The sequence below is a fragment of the Moschus berezovskii genome, chromosome 10, assembly GCF_049115385.1.
Source record: "Moschus berezovskii isolate FMDL1 chromosome 10, NW_MosBer_1.0, whole genome shotgun sequence".
NCBI classification, from domain to species: Eukaryota; Metazoa; Chordata; class Mammalia; order Artiodactyla; family Moschidae; genus Moschus; species Moschus berezovskii.
In genome coordinates, this window is record NC_142469.1 from 27,864,268 (window position 1) to 27,885,178 (window position 20,911).

At 37.0% G+C, this 20,911-nt stretch overlaps 1 protein-coding gene across 1 annotated transcript in view; it reads right to left on the bottom strand.

Moving 5' to 3' along the window:
- The window catches only part of ME1 (malic enzyme 1), a 218,091-nt gene that overhangs the window by 24,926 nt on the left and 172,254 nt on the right, over positions 1 to 20,911 (bottom strand). Inside the window, exons 7-9 of the mRNA XM_055433822.2 lie at positions 18,086 to 18,195; positions 7,777 to 7,874; positions 5,902 to 6,015 (exon numbers count right to left, since the gene is read on the bottom strand). Of these exons, the coding sequence (XP_055289797.1) occupies positions 5,902 to 6,015; positions 7,777 to 7,874; positions 18,086 to 18,195 (322 nt within the window). The remainder of the gene's footprint in view (positions 1 to 5,901; positions 6,016 to 7,776; positions 7,875 to 18,085; positions 18,196 to 20,911) is intronic.

Below are 20,911 nucleotides of genomic sequence, written 5' to 3' on the forward strand. Positions count from 1 at the left end.
GTTTTTCAGAGTTGAATCTGGCCCCCTCTTTATCTGAAGACAGACTCTTCCTAGCACACTATCAGTAATATTTCAATTGCAGTGTAAGTATGCATTTGCTAAAGAGTTCAGAGCTGGGTTTCATCATCTCAGAACAGATTAAAAGAAGATGAATGATGTGACAAAGCATTCCATGTTAGAGCATAAAAAAAGGGGTGCAGAGTGGCCATAACTGAAGATACTAAGTGGATAACTCCATCAATATTTGAGTAATTTAAAAATATTTAATAGTGTATTGTTAAAAATCCATAATTTTCTGACTGTCTGCAAGACTCATACATATAATCTTCTCCCTCTGCTCTGTTTAATACATACATATACATTGATCATACTCTAGAAGACATGGAGAAGAGGGAGGGAGAAAAGCAAGCCGGATCCTTTTCACCAAGCTTCAACGTTTCTTAGGAGTTAGATTATTTTTAAACCACAATGTATGAAATATATTAACCATCATTCAAGGTGGGGAAAATATCACGGGCTAAAATTCTGATTAGATCACAAGGGAAAGGAAAACTTTTCTAATCAGCCTGGAGTTTCAAGTTCTAGACCTAAAAATTAAACTTTCAGGGAGGAAATAACTATATTGTCAAAACTACCCTTGTAGCATATAAAATACTTTTATTCACTACCTCTTCCTTATAGGAACCAAACACTGAACTAAAAGAAATAACTATAAAGAAAAAAATTGTTTTAAAAATTGAAAACAGAGCTATGTAAACTAGAGCAAAAGAAAATTAAAATTAAAACAAAATACTCTAGTCCTATTCTGGGTTAGATGAAATTTATCCTTCATGATATCTATTAACACTCCACTTTTTATTTTTGAGATTTCTGCCTTAGCACTAATTTGGCTCATTAGTGAAAGTCAAATGTATTTATTTACGGAAGAGATTAAGTCTGGATTGGTTTGTTTTGTGATTTCTTGTCCTCCCTAAAAAATGGTCCAAATTATCAGTGAAACGCAAATCCTAGACATGCCGGCAATGCTCCTCTTTTATCCTTTCTTTACTGTATTTATTCTCTAATTTTATTTTGGAATGATTTATTTTAAAGAAAATATTGGCTTGTTAATATTAAAATATACTAATATTAGTTGGCTAAATAGATATGTCAATTGTTTCTTGCTATAAGATACTAAAACTATCTGAGTATTATCAGTGACCAAATACTTCATTTCAATCAACCTTACTGATATCGATGAATTATTTAAAATACTGATATTACTGAACATATATGGATGTGAAATAAATGACAGAAAATACCATAGATGTCATGCTGAAAATGAAAGCAGAAAACATGTTAGAATAATAATTACCTAAATAATTATGATAAACTCCATAATTGCACTAACTTCACAGTGATACTTTTTAGCTCTTGGTTTTATGTCTTTAAAAACTGAAGGAGTTTGACTTATACAAATTTTTACTTAACACATTAAGATAATTTTTATATATTATAAACAATTGCATTGTAAGTTAATGAAATTAATGAAATGGTTATAATTGGTTCTCAAGAGAAGTTGTAAAAATGCTAAGGATAAAGGATAACAAACACGGAAAAACCATATAAAAGTGAGAGCTGGATTATACTAATTCAGTAATTAATCTAAGATTTACTAGTTTCGCCACAAAAATCAACATAGTGATTTTGACTGTTTAAGAACATGAAAGAAAAAACAGTGATGAATTGGAAGCTTCATATGTTTCTCATATTAAATAGTGCAAAACTATTAAACATATAACAATCTTTTTAAACATAACTTTATTTATCTTGGCAATGAGAATATATGCAGTTCTTTACTTTGGCAAGTAAAAAATATGAAATTACAACAATTTCACAGTTATTCCAAATACTAGTCATGCTATAATCCCTGTTATTCTAAGTACTGTAATCCATGGAATTTGGAGTCTCAGTTCAGTAAGTCTATGTTAAAATGACTTGAGATGCTAAAGTTTATGTATTTTTATGAAGATTTCTCATTAAACTGTCATTAGAAATCACAATCGTTGGCTTTCACCTTTTTGATTCTTTAATGTATTGCACCCCGAAGTACAGCACAGTGTGTATAGCTTTTCCCATGGCTCCCACTATATATATGTGGATCATCCCCAAATCTCCATCTCTAGAGTCCAAATCCTTTTTCTGAGCATCAGTCTTGTCTCTTCAACTGCCAAGGGGACATCTCTATCTGAGGTCTCCACAGACACCTTTAACTTGTTATGTCCAAAACCGATCTCATTATCTTCCCCTTAAATGGGCCTGTTCTTTATTTCTTTTTAAACAAACAGCAAAGGCCACATCACTTACAGACACCCAAGGCGTCCTGCTAGATTCCTTCCTCTACTCTAACCCTCCCTCTGGGTTACTGGTTTAACTGGTTACTGAGTATGCCAATCCTATTTCCTACATACCTACTGAATCAAACATCTTTCACTCACTGCTTTATTTCAGGCCCCAATTACCTTTGATCTGCATTAATGCAATGGTTTTGTACCTAATTTCCTTTCCTCAGCCTCATCTCATTTCAGTCCATCCTCCGCAATGCCATCAGGGTGACAAGAGCCTGAAAACTGCTCAAGTTCAGGATTTAGAAGAGCCTTCATCACCTGTCACTCTACTCCTTTCAGTCTTAATCCTAAATATTTTTCTCAAAATAATTTCTTTTGCAAATGCTCTTATTCTATCCAGAAGGCACTCAGTCATTAGTTCATTTATTAATAATATACTTATGGCCAATAACTCGACACTAGCGGGGCTCTGAAGATATCAGAGAGGTGGAAGACATGATTCATAACTTCAATCAGGATCTCAGAGTGAATTTGCCATTCAACTTCCCTTGTTTCAGTTTTGCATGTAAGAAGTTGAAGATGTCCATGGAGACTCTAGATCAACTCCTAACTCTTCTTTGCAAACTTAGCTGGAGAGACACCTTGCTTTGGAACCATCCTCAGCCTCCCCGTGATTCTCTTTGGTGTGGCGGGAGCACCATCTCCTGTGCACCCCTGGCACCAAGTACTTATTTCTATAACACTGTCATGTGGAGCTGTAACTCTTGGCTTGTTCAAGTTTTTCCCATGAGGCTGGGAGCCTCCTGAGATTAAGAGCCTTACAGTGTCCCCACAATAAGCACAAAGCCTGAGCCACAGATGACTTCACTCAGCAAACGTTCTTATTTCGTGACAGGATATGTCATATAGCCACAGTGTACAGTTTCTTACTGATTTTTTTTAAAGCAATAGCAATTTTTAAGCCAAGAAATGTAGAACTATTTCCTGTATACTATAAACAATTACACTGTCATTTATTGTTAATAAAATGACTATTATTTGGTCCTCAGGAGATGTTGTAAAGGTACTTTCAGTCTTATTTCACAGCTTTATAGATATTCATTTGCTACAAAAAGTTATGAACCATATTTTTGTTTCATTTAAAACAAAATTTCTCTAAATCTTTTAAAAAATGAACATTTTTCTAGCTTCAAAGAAAAATAAGTACTCAGGAGAATTTGGAATATGTAGAAAAGCACTAAAATCAGTTTTAAAGTAATATGTATTCTATGCATTTCTTTCTATGATTTTTATATGCAACTCAAATCTTAAATAGTTCTACGTAATATGACATTCTCCTATTTTCACCTAATATTAAATAATGAATCCTTTAATGCTATTTATAGTTCTTTGAAAATAACTTTGGTGGTTGTGGTTTAGTCACTAAGTTGTGTCCGACTTTTTGCAACCCCATGGACTGTGGCCTACCAGGCTCCTCTGTCCATGGATTTCCAGGCAAGAATACTGGAGTGGGTTGCCATTTCCTTCTCCAGGGGATCTTCCTGACCTAGGAATTGAACCCAGGTCTCCTGAATTGCAGGAACATTCTTTACCAACTAAACCATGAAAATAACTTTAAGCCTGTATATTACACCTATGTGGCTACTACCCAATTCATGTCACAGTATCCTTTATTTAGGTAAGTATAACCCGTGGTCATGTATGGATGTGAGAGTTGGACTGTGAAGAAAGCTGATCGCTGAAGAAGGGATGCTTTTGAACTGTGGTGCTGGAGAAGACTCCTGAGAGTCCCTTGGACCGCAAGGAGATCCAACCAGTAAGGAGATCAATCCTGGGTGTTCACTGGAAGGACTGATGCTAAAGCTGAAACTCTAATACTTTGGCCACCTCATGTGACGAGTTGACTCACTGGAAAAGAGTCTGATGCTAGGAGGGATTGGGGGTGGGAGGAGACGGGGACGACAGAGAATGAGATGGCTGGATGGCATCACCGACTCGAAGGACATGAGTTTGAGTGAACTCCGGGAGTTGGTGATGGACAGGGAGGCCTGCTGGTGTGCTGTGATTCATGGGGTCGCGGAGAGTCGGACACGACTGAGCGACTGAACTGAAGTGAACTGAACTGAACCTATCACTGTGGGTTTCCATGATGGCTCAGAAGGTAAAGAATCCCCCTGCAATGCAGAAGACCTGGGTTCAATCCCTGAGTCAGGAAGATCCCCTGGAGATGGGAATGGCAACCCACTCCAGTATTCTTTCCTGGAGAATCCCATGGACAGAGGAGCCTGGCAGCTGCAGTCCTTGGGGTTGCAAAGAGTAGGACATGACTGAGCAATTGAACAACAAACTATCACTATCTTAATTAATGTTTAATGAAACATCTCGTAATTATAAATAATGCTGAGTCAACACCCTCACACATACACTGACACATCTGTATCTCTATGGCAAAGATTCTTAGAATGGAAACTGTTGGATCAGAAGCATAAAGTTTTAAAGATTCTGGACACACATAAAACAGCTTTCCAGAAAGTTTGCACATATTCACATGTTTCTATATTCAGTGCCTGGAGACACTGCGTATCACTGTTTTTCTTTCTTTTTTTAATTTCACCTTCATGTGGAAGGGGGATTTACAAGTATTTTCTCTACCAGTTTAAGGAAGAGTGAGTGATGTGCACAGATGACAGGTGCAGTAATAACACCTTGTAACTGTGTCATTAGTTACTGGGACTGTAACCCACATAACTGTATTCTTACTCAGGTTCTCACAATAACCCTATGAAGTGGGTGCTACTGTCTTTATTAAGGCTGGGAGACAACCTCAAGGAAGTTAACACGGAACCACATGCATGCTCAGTCATGTCCGACTCTTAGAGATCCCACAGACTGTAGCCTGCCAGGCTCCTCTGACCATGGGATTTCCCAGGCAAGAATACGGAGCAGGTTGCCATTTCCTACTCCAGGGGATCTTCCTGACCCAAAGACTGAACCCATGTTTCCTGCATTGGCACTGAGCTACCTTGGAATCCAGTGCATTTATTAAAGCCCTTCTCAGGAATCACCATCCAAACTCTCCAAGACTCTGGCTGAGAGAAAGTAGCCCGTAAAACAGTAGCTATTTCATGTTTTTCCCTCCCTTTTTTTCAAGTTAGTGTGTAATCTGACAGCTAGCCCTTAGTGAAAGGAGCTGGACCTAAGTGTTCCACCTGTATCAGCCTCAAACTGCCTCACTTGGAAATGAAACTAATTCACGTGGACAGACCATGGAGCTGTCAGAAGTCTCCTGACATCACAGATGGATACAAAAGCTGAGCCACAGTTGTCTCCTTTATTTAGCAGAATACCCACATTATTGTGTAACATGGTCATTTGTGTGTAATTGTTGTTCAGTCACTCAGCCATGTCCGATTCTCTGCAACCCCATGGACTGCAGCAAGCCAGCTTTCCCTAATCACTCTTAACACAGTGTTGGGGATGGGGTAGGTGGAAACAGTTGTCGTCTTAGAGATGGGCATCCAGAATGGTATATTGATTAAAATACTGTACGTGGTTAAAAATGATAAACTCTTACCTTAACGATTAATCCTTTCGAGTCAACCAACCATATCTTCTGTATGGCTTGCTCCTTTGATAAACCTTCTTTCTCCATGGCCATGACAATCAAGTGTGCGATCCCTAAGGCAGCCTGAAAAACAAAAATGCTTCAAGTGGTTCTACATAATCCCTTATCAAGAGTTACATTTTACCTCATTTCGTCACTGTTAATAAGCAAGTACAAAATGGCTCTGTCTACCAATCCAAAGAGCTATATTCATTCAAAGCTCCTTTAAACTTCAATTTAAAGAAGTTTACTAAAGTTAAGTACAGCATGTAACAATTCACAGAAATAAAAAAGAACCCAGATCTTAATGAGCTGTAATTTAACCTTGGAGAGCAAAGTATTTTTGTCACATTTCAGTTCAGTTCAGTTTAGTCACTCAGTAGTGTCCATCTCTTTGCGACCCCATGGACTGCAGCACACCAGGCCTCCCTGTCCATCACCAACTCCCAGAGTTTGCTATGCTAAATGGAAATTATTTACTCTTATTACAACAGAATCACTATTATGTGGCTTGATATTTAGCCACAGATAAACCAGTGATATCCTTGGTTTTCAGTATCTTTAATTCTGTTCATACAATTAAGATTTCCTCTGATAAGAAAATACTGAATTTAAAATAATGAACTGCTCACCCTGGCTTATCAGACTGTACTGCTTATTGTTCTGCTAATTGAATTTGAAGAATGAAGCTGGGTGATTTGGATGGGAACTTCACCAATTAGGCAATAAAACAGAACACATAAGATGTGTGTTCTCAAGCATTTATTTACTCTCTTAATTTGGACAAAGAAAGTACTGTGAGACTTCTTATAAGATTAAAGGAATCAACTCCTTTGGTATATGATAAATTTGGTGATGATCTTTGAAATTTCTAAAACCTTTTCAGGGACAAAGAAGGGCCAGTTTTGGATCATCCAACCATGAATACCTCCTTCCTGCTGAGTATCAAGAACTAGCCTGTGGCATTCAACAAAAACCTTTAGGAAATTTAAAGAAGTTTACTAAAATTAAGTACAGCATGTAACAACAATTCACGAAAATAAAAAAAAAAAAAAAACCTCAAACCTTAATGAGCTGTAATTTAACCTTGGCTTTCATTTTGATGTGAAAATAAATTTGAGATTTATACTCCAAATACGTTCACATGTTTATAACTTGGCATGCAAATTTTAGCTTCACATATTTTGCTTTAAGAACAAGTAAAATCAAACCCAACACAGTATACATCGTTTCCACCAGTGTAATACATTTATTCATAGTCATATTAAATTATAAAATCTAAGGCTTCTTAAATGGATATAGTATTATTTTTTATCGCTGCCATCTCCTTCCAACAATTTAAAATGTTTTCGTTCTTTCGCACGTGAATTGTTATACTGCATGATGAATCTCTGATTCAATATATTTCTTCTAAAAAAATCCTGTATATAGTTATATATGTGCATACTGAATTGTGGGTCAAATTAGGAAAATTTTGGTACGTGACACTGGAGGATACTAAAAGTTAGCACCGGCTGTAAAAGCTTAAAGATTTCTATACATAATTAATCATACATTGGAAACACTTTTGGTTCATTCATGGCACCTTAAATATGCCTAACAAAAACCCATGGAAACATCTGACAATTTTGCAAATTGATAGCTGCAAAAAATACCTCTATGCCTCTAAAGTCTCCTGTGAAAAATTAATAAGCCTCAAAACTTAAAGAATCTTTCAATAAAAACCTGTAATTTCAATAAACTAAAAATTTCATGAACTACTTCAGACTTAAAATTCATGAGTTACTAGAATGAATGCTATATTCCCTAGTTTAGGAGAACATAAACACTCCATAAAGAAGGTACCTCTCCAGCTCCTTGGAATAGAACTGTTTGATCAGACAGCTTGTTCTTGGTTATTCGAAGGGCTGCAAGGATGCCGGCAACTGCAACAGATGCTGTTCCTGCAACAAGTAAGAGACAGCCTGAGCGATCCTCACACGGGCGCTGCAGCACCCCAAATCCCAAGCCTCAAATCGATAGTCACTTCTTGAAATCATCGTACAACAGTCTAACTGATTCAGAAAGGGAACCGGCAGTTGTCTGATCCCATGCTTGCATCTGATGTGAAATCCTCAAGCTACTGACATCAGTCTTTTAAGATAGTAACCTACTACAGTTGAAAACTTTCCAAAAAAGGTTCTATGACTGAATTTGGTGATGTGATGACTAAGAAGCTGGTGTCTGAAACACTGGAGAGGATGTGGAAAAAAGGGAACCCCCCTACATTGTTGGTAAGAATGTTAAGCTGGTGCTGCCACTGTAGAAAACAGAATGAAGGCTCCTCAGAAAACTAAAAACAGAATTACCATATGAACCAGCAAGCCCACTCCTGGGCAAAACTATAATTCAGACAAAACTGTAATTCAAAAAGATACATGCACCTCTATGCTCCAAGCATCACTACTGACAACAGCCAAAACATGGAAACAACCTAAATGTGCATTGACAAATGAATGGATACAGAAGATATGGTGTGTGTGTGTGTGCACGCATGCACACACGTGCACACACATGCATGTATAATAAACTACTACTCAGACATTAAAAAGAACAGGATAACGCCATCAGCAGCAACATGGATGCAACTAGAGATTATCATACTAAGTGAAGTAAGTCAGAAAGAGAAAGACAAACACCATATGACATCACTCATAGGTGGAATCTAAAATATGACGCAAATGAACCTATCGATGAAACAGCAATGAACTCACAGACACAGAGAACAGACTGGTGGTTGCCAAGGGGCAGAAAGTTTGGGGAGGGGTGGAGTGGGAGGTTAGGGTAAGCAGGTGTAATCTTTTATATACATAATGTGTAAACAAGGTCCTACTGTATAGCACAGAGAACTAAATTCAGTATCCTATGATAAGCTGCAATGAAAAAGAACATTTAAAAAGAGAATACATCAATATCCATCTAACTGAATCACTTCGTTGTACAGCAGCAGTTAACACAATGCTGTAAATCAACTATACTTCAACTTAAAAATAAATACATTAATTAATCAAAAAAAGAACACGGGGTTTGGATTCTCCGGTAGATTTCCAGCTCAACCTGTTTACTAGTTGAATGAATTTAGAAAAATCACTGTGTCCATCAGTTTCCTTAGCTATAAAATCATTCAATGTATGAGATAAAAAGAACTAGATGCCATTAGAAAATTTAAATGCTTTGATTTTCACATGGAAAAACAATAGCAATGAAAATCTGAGGTTAGTGCAGTCTTTGATCAGCCTCCTATTTATGATAAATCATTGGTGAATCTCAAAGATAACTAGACAAAATTAATGCAAAATTTACTTAGGATAAAAACTGACCTTTCCTCATCATGCCTCATAGTAGTAGAAATTTCACCACCTCTAATTTTATTACTTTGCCATTTAAACTTTCACAGATCACAGAGTGTTTCTTTTGCTTTGAACATAATTACATGGCTCAGTTTCTTTATGGTTCACGTCTGAAATAAAACTCTGCAGTTTCCTGCAGTACTTCCCAGCTGTATCTACAATTTACTCCTCTAAAGTAACACTCTACCTATGATTCCTAGATCACTCAGACGGGTAGTAAAGTCCAGTGAAACTTTAAACTCCCTCATTTGGTTAAAAACAACAACAATAATGAAAATCAGATTAGAATAGATTTGATGAATGACACAATGATGAAGTGTTATGTATGCCAGCTACCAAAGATGCACTAAACATTTCACCACCAGTAGATACTTTCTTTTCAATCTTTTGGTTGCTTCTTTCTTACAGAATTTGGTAGTTACAAATAAGATCACAATAAATGATAATTACTGAAGACCTGTGTGTCTCTTGCATGTTTTTTATTTAGGAATACAAAAATTAAAGACCTGCAATTTTGAGCTACTATGCAACAAATTATTAATTGTGAAAGTGACACATTACATAAAAGCCACACTTCTATATATTATTTAGAATGAAAGCCTGAATAAAAGGATACTGATATATGTAGGAAAGATACCATGGCAGGATTAAGAATGATATTTGTCTCACACATCAAGGTAGATTTGGGACTTCCCTGGCGGTCCAGTGGCTCCAGTGGTTAGGACGCTGTGCTTCCATTGCAGGGGGTGTGGGTTCTATCTCTGATGGGGAACTAAGATCTCACATGCCATGCAACACAATTTTTTTTTTAAACTTTGAAAAAGAGATAGAGTCACTAGAGTTGTTAAACAGGTGAAAAGAGAATTTTGAGAGGTGTAACTCTCCAGTCACTAGATGAACACTTACTCACAAATAGCATTTCATGCTGTCTCTACATTGGCCAGAAGTTTGAATTTGAGGGACTCTAATCTCCCTTTCATCTCTGACATTATAAAACTTTAAGGGCTTCTATAAATTCTGCCAGCACCCCAAGTTTTAACCAACTGAACAGTCAAAGTTGATGTAACACCAGCCATCAATGTATTTGTTTCTTGTTTTTTTAAATAGAACTGGGCATTTGATGATAGAATAAAATATTCCAAAATATACTAGCTAGAATGTGTGATTTATTTTTATATGGTCATGCTACATCATTCTGTAGTAAAGATCAAAGTGTTTTAAGTTCAACTGTATTACCCCAAATAAGGCAAAATAAGTCTCTATCTATACTGGATATCAGAGCCTTATATTTACAAGTATATTCTATAATATTTCCTGAGGACATAATGAAACATCTAAGCTTCTCTTTACAAAATTAACAAAACTAGAAAGATATTTTTAGTACGACCAAAAGGTGAACTTGAACACGATTCTTATACATAACCTGGTCCTACCTCCTAGTGCTATTTTGATTTAAACTTCACTGCAATCAAGGGAGTAAACGTGGTAAATTGATGTTATATAAAACTGTGAGTCTCCACAATAAATTGTTCAAAATAATTTTTGTTTTGAGCTTGAAAATTAAACTTTTAGTAAATCAAAGACAGGTTAAAGTTTATCTTTTTTACTATCACTTTTAAAGAGTACATAATATTTAACATTGTTAGCAAGATACTAGAGAGTCAACCTTAAAAGTATAAAAACTTCTATTCATATTGTATACAACTTTAACGTGAAAAGAAGTCACCAGTTATGCTGTCCTTCTGCTGTGGTTATTAAACATCAGTCTTATCTTTTATGAAAGGAAGAATTACTTCTATTCATGCAATTTGTTTGTTAAATTTGATTAGAATTACTATATAAAACTAGTAGAGAAGACTTTGTTGTTGTTTTCATTTAGTTGCTAAGTTATATCCGACTCTTTTTGTGACCGCACAGACTGTAGCCTGCCAGATTCCTCTGTCCATAGGATTTCCAGGCAAGATTACTGGAGTGGGTTGCCACTTCCTTCTCCGGGGTTCTTCCCAACCCAGGGATCAAACCTATGTCTCCTGCATTGGCAGGTGGATTCTTTACCACTGAGCCACCAGGGAAGTCCCGAGAAGGATTCAGTTCAGTTCAGTTCAGTCGCTCAGTCGTGTCCGACTCTCTGCGACCCCATGAATCACAGCATGCCAGGCCTCCCTGTCCATCACCAACTCCCGGAGTTCACTCAAACTCATGTCCATCGAATCGGTAATCAAATAATTATAATGCTCAGGTGCTTTACTAAGTACACAGATCAGGTGAAGAGAACTAGAAGGTGGAGGAGCATGAGTAAATTACTTTAAGCAGGGATGTTTAGTGGGCGTCCCTGGTGGCTCTGACAGTAAAGCATCTGCCTGCGATGCTGGAGACCTGGGTTCGATCCCTGGGTGGGAAAGAGCCCCTGGAGAAGGAAATGGCAACCCACTCCAGTTCTCTTGCCTGGGAAATCCCATGGACAGAGGAGCCTGGTAGGCTACAGTCCATGGGGTGGCAGAGAGTCGGATGCGACTTTACAGGCAGGGACATCAGGTTTAGTGTACCTACCGCCTGAGCACAGAAGTGAAGGACAAATATGAGAGGTACAGGACCCTGGGCAGGAGAATACACTATGCAGGAAAAGCAAGTGCAGAGACAGGGAGGCAGGGATAACAGTGCAAAATCAGGGACTAAACATATACTTTAGTTTTCCTTCCCATCAACAAGCTCTACTAAAATAACAGAAAGAAGACCTTTAAAAATCAGAGGCTAGCAGAAGAGAACACAAAGACAATTTCATAAGCCGGAAGCCCGAAGGGCAAATGGTGACGGACTTAGTAGAGAAAGCTGAATTCTTGGCCAGCCATGAGGGTCGCTAAGAAGCAGATTGACACAGCAAAACGCTCAAAAGGCCTGGGTGTAGGAGGCACCAAGTACCTCTGGAAGTGGGGAGGAAAAGAAAGACAACACACAGGAAGCTGCCCAAAAATTTGTTAAGAAGTAGCCTGAACCCAGATCTACTTTCCTCTCCTAATGGCTCCCCCAACACACTGGAAGTTTAGAAAGCAACTAGAGGTTTAATATCTAGAGAGTCCCTAGACTGTAAGACATCAGTCATTACTGCAAGGTACCAGGGAAAAGAGTACAGGGGTACTATAAGGAAAAGAAGATTCAATGGATGCTTACTCTTCTCCTATTTAACTCAAAGAATACTGGCAGAAAGTTGATACTGGCAGAGATAATAAATAATATTGGGTTACCAAAACGTTTGCTCAGGTTTTTCCATAATATCTTACAGAAAAAGCCAAGTGAACTTTTTGGCTAACCTGAGTTTGAGTGAACTCCGGGAGTTGGTTATGGACAGGGAGGCCTGGCGTGCTGTGATTCACGGGATCGCAAAGAGTCGGACACGACTGAGCGACTGAACTGAACTGAATAATAAATAAGTCACCTATAATCCCATTGTCTAGGTATGATAATTTTCAACATTCTGATGTACAGTCTCACAAATTTTTTCTATACCTGATATATGGAAATTCAAGAAAAATTTAGTTTATAAAAAATATTCCATGCCATGCTTATTATTTTTATATACTTTTTATCACAAAATATTTTGTGAGTATCTTACCACATCAATAATATATTTTAAAATATTATTTTGCATAGTTAAAATATTGCATAGTATGAACATGTGATAATTTATTTAACCGAATCTGTATTTTTTGATATTTAAAAGGTTTATGATTTTCACCATAAATACAACAGTGCAACAAATATCTTTACCTAAATAGACATACAAATGGCCAATAGGTACATGAAATAGTGCTCAACATCACTAACTTTCAGGGAAATGCCATTCAAAACCAAAATAAGCTATCACATCATATCTGATTGAACAACTATTATCAAATAGACAAGAAACCAGCCTGTAGTTTGCTACAGCATGTGTTTCCCAAATTGCAATTCCTCTTCTATTCCTGAATAAACTTAATTTCTGGTATTTAAAAAAAGAAAAAAAAATAACAAGTGTTGGCAGGGATGTGGGGAAAAGAGAATGCTGGTATACTGTTGGTGGGAATGAAAACTGTTGCAGTCACTATGGAAAAGAGTATGGAGGTTCCTCAAAAAATTAAAACTAGAGTTACTACCATATGACCCAGTAATTCCACTCCTGGGTATTTAGCTACAGGAAATGAAATCACTGTCTTGAAAAAATATATGCCCTCTTATGTTTGTGCTAAGTCACTTCATTTGTGTCTGACTCTTTGTGACCCTATGGACTGTAGCCTACCAGGCTCCTCTGTCCGTGGGATGCTCCAGGCAAAAAATACTGGAGTGGGTTGCCACGCCCTCCTCCAGGGGATCTTCCCAACCCAGGGATCGAGCCCAGGTCTCTTATGTTTCCTAAATTGGTAGGCAAGTTCTTTACCCCTAGTGCCACCTGGGTGGCTCATACATGTTCATGGCAGCATTATTTACAATTGCCAAAACATGGAAACAACCCAAGTGTCCACTGACAAATGAACTGATAAAGAAAATTTGAAGTAGATACATATATGAATATTATTGAACCACTAAAAAAAAAGAAAGAAACTTTTACCATTTGTGTCAATAAGGATAGACCTTGAGGGCATTATACTAAGTGAAATAAGTCAAACACAGAAAGACTAACACCGTATGATCTCATTTAAGTGTGGAATCAGAAACAAAAACCAAACTCATAGATATGAGAACAGATTGGTGGGGGTTGTGCAAAAATGTGTAAAGAAAGTCAAAAAGGCACAAACTTTCAGTTATAAGACAAATAAGTTCTGGGGATGTAACACCTCATAATGACCAAGTTAATAACATTCTATTCTACATTGAAAGTTGGCACAAGAGTAGATCTTAAAAGTTCTGATCACAAGAAAGAAAGAATTTGTAACTATATCTGGTGATGGATGTTAAGTTAACTTATTGCAGTGATCATTCAGCAATATGTACACATGTCACACCATTATGTTGTATATCTAAAACTAATACAATGTGTCAACCATATCTCAATTTTTAAAATAAACAAATATATAAACTAACTAAAAATCTTTGTACATTTGTTTCACACACCTTCATTTACTGAGGATAAATTTCTAAAAATAGAAATCTTGGATCAAAGATCTGCCTATGACTAAGGTTTCTGATACACACTGACTCCTCAAGAGCTGTACCAATTTATATTCTCACCATCGATGTACAAGTGTGTTCATTTTTTAAAGCATCATTAACAGCTGGGATTACAAGAAAAATCTTTGCCACCTTGACAGAGAAAATGCATTTGCCATCTAATATGCTTTTTAAACCTAGTGTGGTTAAACTTTAAAATGTTTTCAGGCTAATGGTATTCCTTCTTTGCAAAATGTTCTACCATGTCTATTTTTGATCTTTACAATGATCAAAGTATTTGGTACAAGATTACGTTATCTTAAAAAAAATCCTAACTAGTTTATCACTAGGCATCACTAGTAATCAAACTAGTTTATCATGGCAAAAATTTCTATGCAAAATACTTAGAAATGTCAAGTTAGAACATAGCCATTCCAGAGAGGGTATTATGGGAAGAAAAGTCTCTTTTTTGTAGATGATTTTAAATGACCAGAGGATGAAACTTCATTCTTTTGCTCTGAATTTGCTGAAATCTGATGGTTTCCAGATTATATTATTAAATATCCATTCCTTAATAGATTTAATTTGCACATTTTTTCTAGTTGGCAATTATTTACAACTAGAATGCATGAAGGTCTAAATAACATTTAAACCAAAATCTTTATCATTTAACATTATTTTAGATCATTAATATACTAGAATTTAACTATTTTTTAAAAATCAAATACTTTTCATAAAAAGCTAATACATTTCAATAACACATCTGTTAAGAAAAAAGTCCCCCCAAGGGTACAGTTAAAAGCATTTATTTACATGGTAAGGCTGTAATAGTTACATAACTATTTTCATTGGCACTAGAATGCAATTTCTATGCCCACAGTGAGGAAAGTATTACATTTGTGGGCAAAATGGTAAAAACATAAGGTTAAAAAGGTAAAACAGAAACATACGGGGAAGATGTGTCACTAAGGACACTATTTCGGTATGAAGAAGAAAGCACAAAATAGTTTGGTCATGTCTAGTCAGAACCTCAATAACTTGGCAAAAGTTTTCTCTAGTCAGACATGAGTCCCATTTTCTCAAACCTAACTTTCTGTTGGCTAAGGCTGCAGGACACGAAAACACCTATACAGAGATAATGCAGGCTATGTGTGTGCAGATTATATTTGAAGGCTGATTAGCTGGGGTGAACACTAGTCATTTAATGCCTCCGCAGCAGTGGTCTGCTGTGGGGAATACTCTGCAGTGAATTCTCAGGGCAGCTCCACATGCAGTGCTCGTGGTCTTGGCTTGGCATCTGTCTCTTATTTCCTGTGCTCCTGACTTTAATTCTGAGGCAGCCCAAGGCTTGACTCCTAAATTCTTGACCACAGTTGACAGAAATGCTGAACCTAATTCTTAATTGTTCATTTTGTTTGATGACTTTTATTTCACCTTCTTTTCCTTAACCCGAACTCTGATACCTATTAATTCTGCGAAATGATTCAAGATTATGCAATCCTGGTTTTTAACTTCTATGCAGACATTTCTGTGAGACCCCAAAATCGAAAGATAGAAAATGTTAAAGAAAGGACAGGATAGGTTTGTTCAACAGTTTAACTGATGGCTACTTTACAGGCAACAATGAAAGGAACAGGTCAGTGACTTAGAGACACTGGTCTACAGAGCCTTTGTGTGTAGCCTCAAAGGCACTCTATCACTATACACCGCATTTTCAAATTAGAGTGGTAGCACTTTAAAATTAGACTGCCATCATTTCCTCTCTGAAATCCTCTACACATTCACTTTTCATAAATAAAACACTCAAAAAATGAATACAAAAAGAAGAAAACTGAAATAACCTAAGCATCTTTGTCATAAAAATGACAATAAATTACGTAATTGGCATCAGGAAGGATGATAGGAAAAGAAAGATTAGACCAATTACGTTAGTGTGGTTCAAAATGTAAAGAGACATTATATTTCTATAGCTATGTTATACTAAAGAACTTAAGCATAGCAAATTTTAAAAATTATATTTATACAGTATATTTCAGTTGATAGGGTATTTTCACAAATAACTATTTTATCCACAATAAAAACTCTATGAGAGAAATGTTATCCTCATTTTACATTTAAACTTTTCTTGGATCCCATCATTTCCAATGACATTCATCTTACTCCCCTTTGGCTGTCTTCTTCCCATCATAAGTTGTATCTTGGTTCTCACCGTCACTCAAAACTAATTCTTCTTGGAAGACCTACATTAGAATAACTCACTCAACATGGTCTGTAACCCTCTACCTTTTCAGTTCTTTATTCAATTATCCCCATTATACCTAGTCTTTAACTTTATTAAAGATAGGGAATCTAGACCCTTTTGCCCTATCTACCTGTCCTTACATCTTCACTTCCTTCTCTATCCAACTTAGTGCTAAAAATCAGGAGGATGAGTGATGGGCTATATTTGGCAGAGAGAGGTGAAGAAGAGAGAGACATCAGGAATTCATGGAGATAGAGAAAACACAGAGAAGGTCAAGTTTGGTGGGGAAATAAGAGTTTGAAGGTGGGCAGGCTGAGTATGAGATAACTTTGAGATATCCCTTGAGGAAGTTTAAAATAACCGAATGGGTATATGGACCTAGAATTCAAAGAAGTCTGGGCTAGAGATATAAATCTGCTAATGAAATGTGTGACCCTGGAGTATATATATCCAACATATAACACAGAACAAAGAGAAAAGGGCCTGGCACTGAGTGGTGAAGTGTTCTGTCATTTAATAGCTGGTCAGTAAAGGATGAAACTGGCGGGAGGGGGCAGGGGGGAGGCAAAAATTCAAAAAGGTAGGAAGAAAGTCAGCGGGGGTCTGTGACATGGATGTTAACAGAAGAGAATATTTCAAGGAAGAGAGAGGGGTCCACAATGTTAAAAGCCGCTGAGAATCCAAGTAAGGTCAACAGGGGAAAATGTTCATTGTGATTAGTGAAATGGAAGTCTACGTCTGATCTTTTAAGTTGTCAGAACTCATCAGGTCTTTCTCCTGTGACTCTCTGCCTGTGCTTTTATTCTGCCTGCCCTTCATGAAATAGGAAGAGTAAGATTCTCACTGGGAGGTTTTGGATTTGGGGAAGTAGTTTGGGGGAGGTGGATCTAGAGAAAGGAGCAAAACAAAGCTTAGAGAAAAATAGAACAAGTAACTCAGACAAAAGCAGGTAGCCAAGTATCTGCAATCAATCAAAGACAAACAGCAGAATCTGGTACACATTGTATACAAAGGCAGCTTCTGTTGTGGCGACGCTTAGAAACTGTGGCTGACTGAGATGAAGGCTGAAGAGAGAAGTGTATACACTCTTCATTTCACACAATGAATAATATATTTTCATACCTTTCCTGCTTTGTTCAGCCATAATCACTGCGGATTTTATCAGATTCTAGGGCACTCTTTCTCCAGCTCATGCACAATATAGTACATTCTAAAGTCAGAGTACTTTACTCAAATATGTAGAATTCAATGAGAAGTAATGTGTGAAATCATCAAACATAATTCCTGGCATTTCATAGGTGTCTAGTGCACATTTTTTTTATTGAATTTGAATCCTTAGAAAATTATGAACTAATATCAATGCACACTGTTTTTGATCCATATGCAGTGAAAATCTGATTACCTTGGATATCATCATTGAATGTGCAATACTGGTTTTGATACTTTCGCAGGAGCCGAAACGCATTTATATTGGCAAAATCTTCAAACTGAATAAGGCAGTTCATGCCATACCTATGGGACAAAACATTCACATTAGAAGAAGTTAATGAAATAACATTTAAAAATAAACCTTTAAAACTAGCCTAACAGTTCAGTTCAGTTCACTAGCCTATAGAAAAGGCAAAACATTATTTTCCTTTAAAGGTCCCATCTTGCTACTTAGTACAAATATAAAATGTAATGTAAGTTCAGTAAATATTTACTACATGCTTACTACACAAAAAGCATTTCACTGGCACTGTGACAAACTACAAAGATGACAAAAATACGGTACTTGCAGTTAAGAAATTGAAAAGTTAGTAGAAACTAAGATATTCTGAAATATGTGAAAGTGCATGAAAAGTAATATAGAAGTGGTATAACAGATGCTGAGAAGACAGGCAACATTCCTTATTGGGCTTAAAAGCCAGGTAACAAATTGAGTTTTAATCACCTCACGATTTCAAAAGAGATGTAGGGTTCTACAAGCTGAGTAAATAGCAGAAGCAAAGTAATTGAAATGAAATTTAGGAAACAAAAAAAATCTTTAAAAAAAACAGCAAGAAGCCTTATTTGGCTAAAATGTCATATTTGGTACATGTAAGGGTGTAGTGAAAGACAAAGTTAGAATTTTCTGTTGGAAACCATAAAAATTCTAGCCTAGGTTTCTGGTGTTTGTTCTATAATTACAGTTAAAAACCTTTGAGTTTTGAAGTATAGAGGTTTTTATTTCTGAAATTAACCTGTTTGAACCTTTATTTTTATGACCATCCATAGCCTAGCCATCCAAGGCAAGGGAAATTAACACCATTGATACCACATGTATCTGAGAACCGCCAGGGAAAGCCTTTTAGGCAGGAACCTCCTTGCTAGGTGATTTAGAGATACTTGGTCTCCAATCTCGGCTATACTCTCACTGCCACTCTATTTGTGTGATTTCTTTTATTTGTCCTTGGTCAGCTTCCACTTCCACTGTACCCAAAGACTATTCCTAATCTTTAAAGTCCTGACCTCTTTACTTTCTCTGACTTCCTGGCATAATGAGGGCATAATACATTACCTCCCTTGACTTTTCTCCCCCCACTGCACCCACATCTCCATATTCAGCACTACCCTTCACAGCCATCAGTCAACAAGGTGTTCCTCTTCCTGCTCGAGGTAATTCACAACCAGTGCCCACATTTTCATCCCTTCTTTCTTAGTTCCCTTTCTCTTATCTATTACAATGCATTCTTCTGGACCTCTGATAGGCAGGTGATAGCATTCTAATGGCAAAAACTGACGAGAAACCAAAGAACCTCTTGATGAAGGTGAAGGAGAAGAGTGAAAAAGCTGGCCTAAAACTCAATATTTAAAAAACTAGGATCATGGCATCCAGTCCCATTATTTCATGGCAAATAGAAGGGGAAAAGGTGGAAGCAGTGACAGATTTCCTCTTCTTGGGTTCTAATATCACTACAGATGGTGACTGCAGTCATGAAATTAGAAGACGATTGCTTCTTGGCAGGAAAGCTATGACAAACTTAGACAGTATGTTAAAAAGCAAAGACATTGCTTTGCCACCAAAGTCCATATAGTCAAGGCTTTGGTTTTTCCAATAGTCATGTACAGTTGTGAGAGCTGAACCATAAAGAAGGCAGTGTTGTAAAACTGAGGTTTTCAAACTGTGGTGCTGGAGAAGGCTCTTGAGAGTCCCCTGGACTGTAAGGAGATCAAATCAGTCAATCCTAAAGGAATATTCATTGGAGGGACTGATGCTGAAGCTGCAATACTTTGGCCACCTGATCGAATAGCTGACTTACTGGAAAAGATCCTGCTGCTGGCAAAGATTGATGGCAAAAGGAGAAGGCGGCAACAGAGGATGAGATGATTGGATGGCATCACCAATTCAATGGACATGAACTTGGGCAGACTCTGGGAGATAGTAAGGATCAGGGAAGCCTGGCATGTTGCAGTCCATAGGGTCACAAAGAGTCGGACACAACTTGGCAACTGAACAATAACAACAACAACAACAACATTCTTCTGGACAAGTTCCTTCCTCTATCAACAGCTGATTTTGAGCTTCTCATTGGAGGCAGAAATAAGAAGTCTTGACTCCAAGTTTTTCCTATGCTTTCCTTTTAATGTACACGAAATAATAGTTTATAGTTTACATTGTTCTCCATCCTCTGTCATTTACCTTCGGCCCTCACAACTCTACTAAAATTGTGTGCTCTAAAATTAGAGTATTCCTGAAATAAAAATCCAAGGAATATTGTTTTCAAACCTTAATTGACTAGAGCTCTTTGCTGCATTTCCACTAATTCTGTTTCTTTTTTCTTGAAACTCTGTTCCCTAGGCTTCTGTGATATCATGCCTTTTTGTGCCTTCCCCCAAACTACTGATCATTTCTTCTTTCTCCCTTAGGGAATTCTTAGCATGCAAACACTGGTGTTTCCCATGACTCTGTCCTTGGTCTACAGCTGGTGTGTGCACGCGCGCGCGCACTCGTGTGTGTGTGTGTGTGTGTCCTGATAGACACGATCCTACTCATAATCACTATGTACAATGACTCCCAAATGTATGTTTCTAGTCTAATCCTGTGAACTTCAAACTTATAAATCTCATGATCAGCTCGATAATTTCACTTGAACAAACCTCAAGTTGAAAAATTCAAAATTAAATTCATTATATTCCCAAAGAATCTATTAAGTACTCAAGCAAATATTTGTTGGATGAATGTAACTTACAAATACCTTTTCATTTA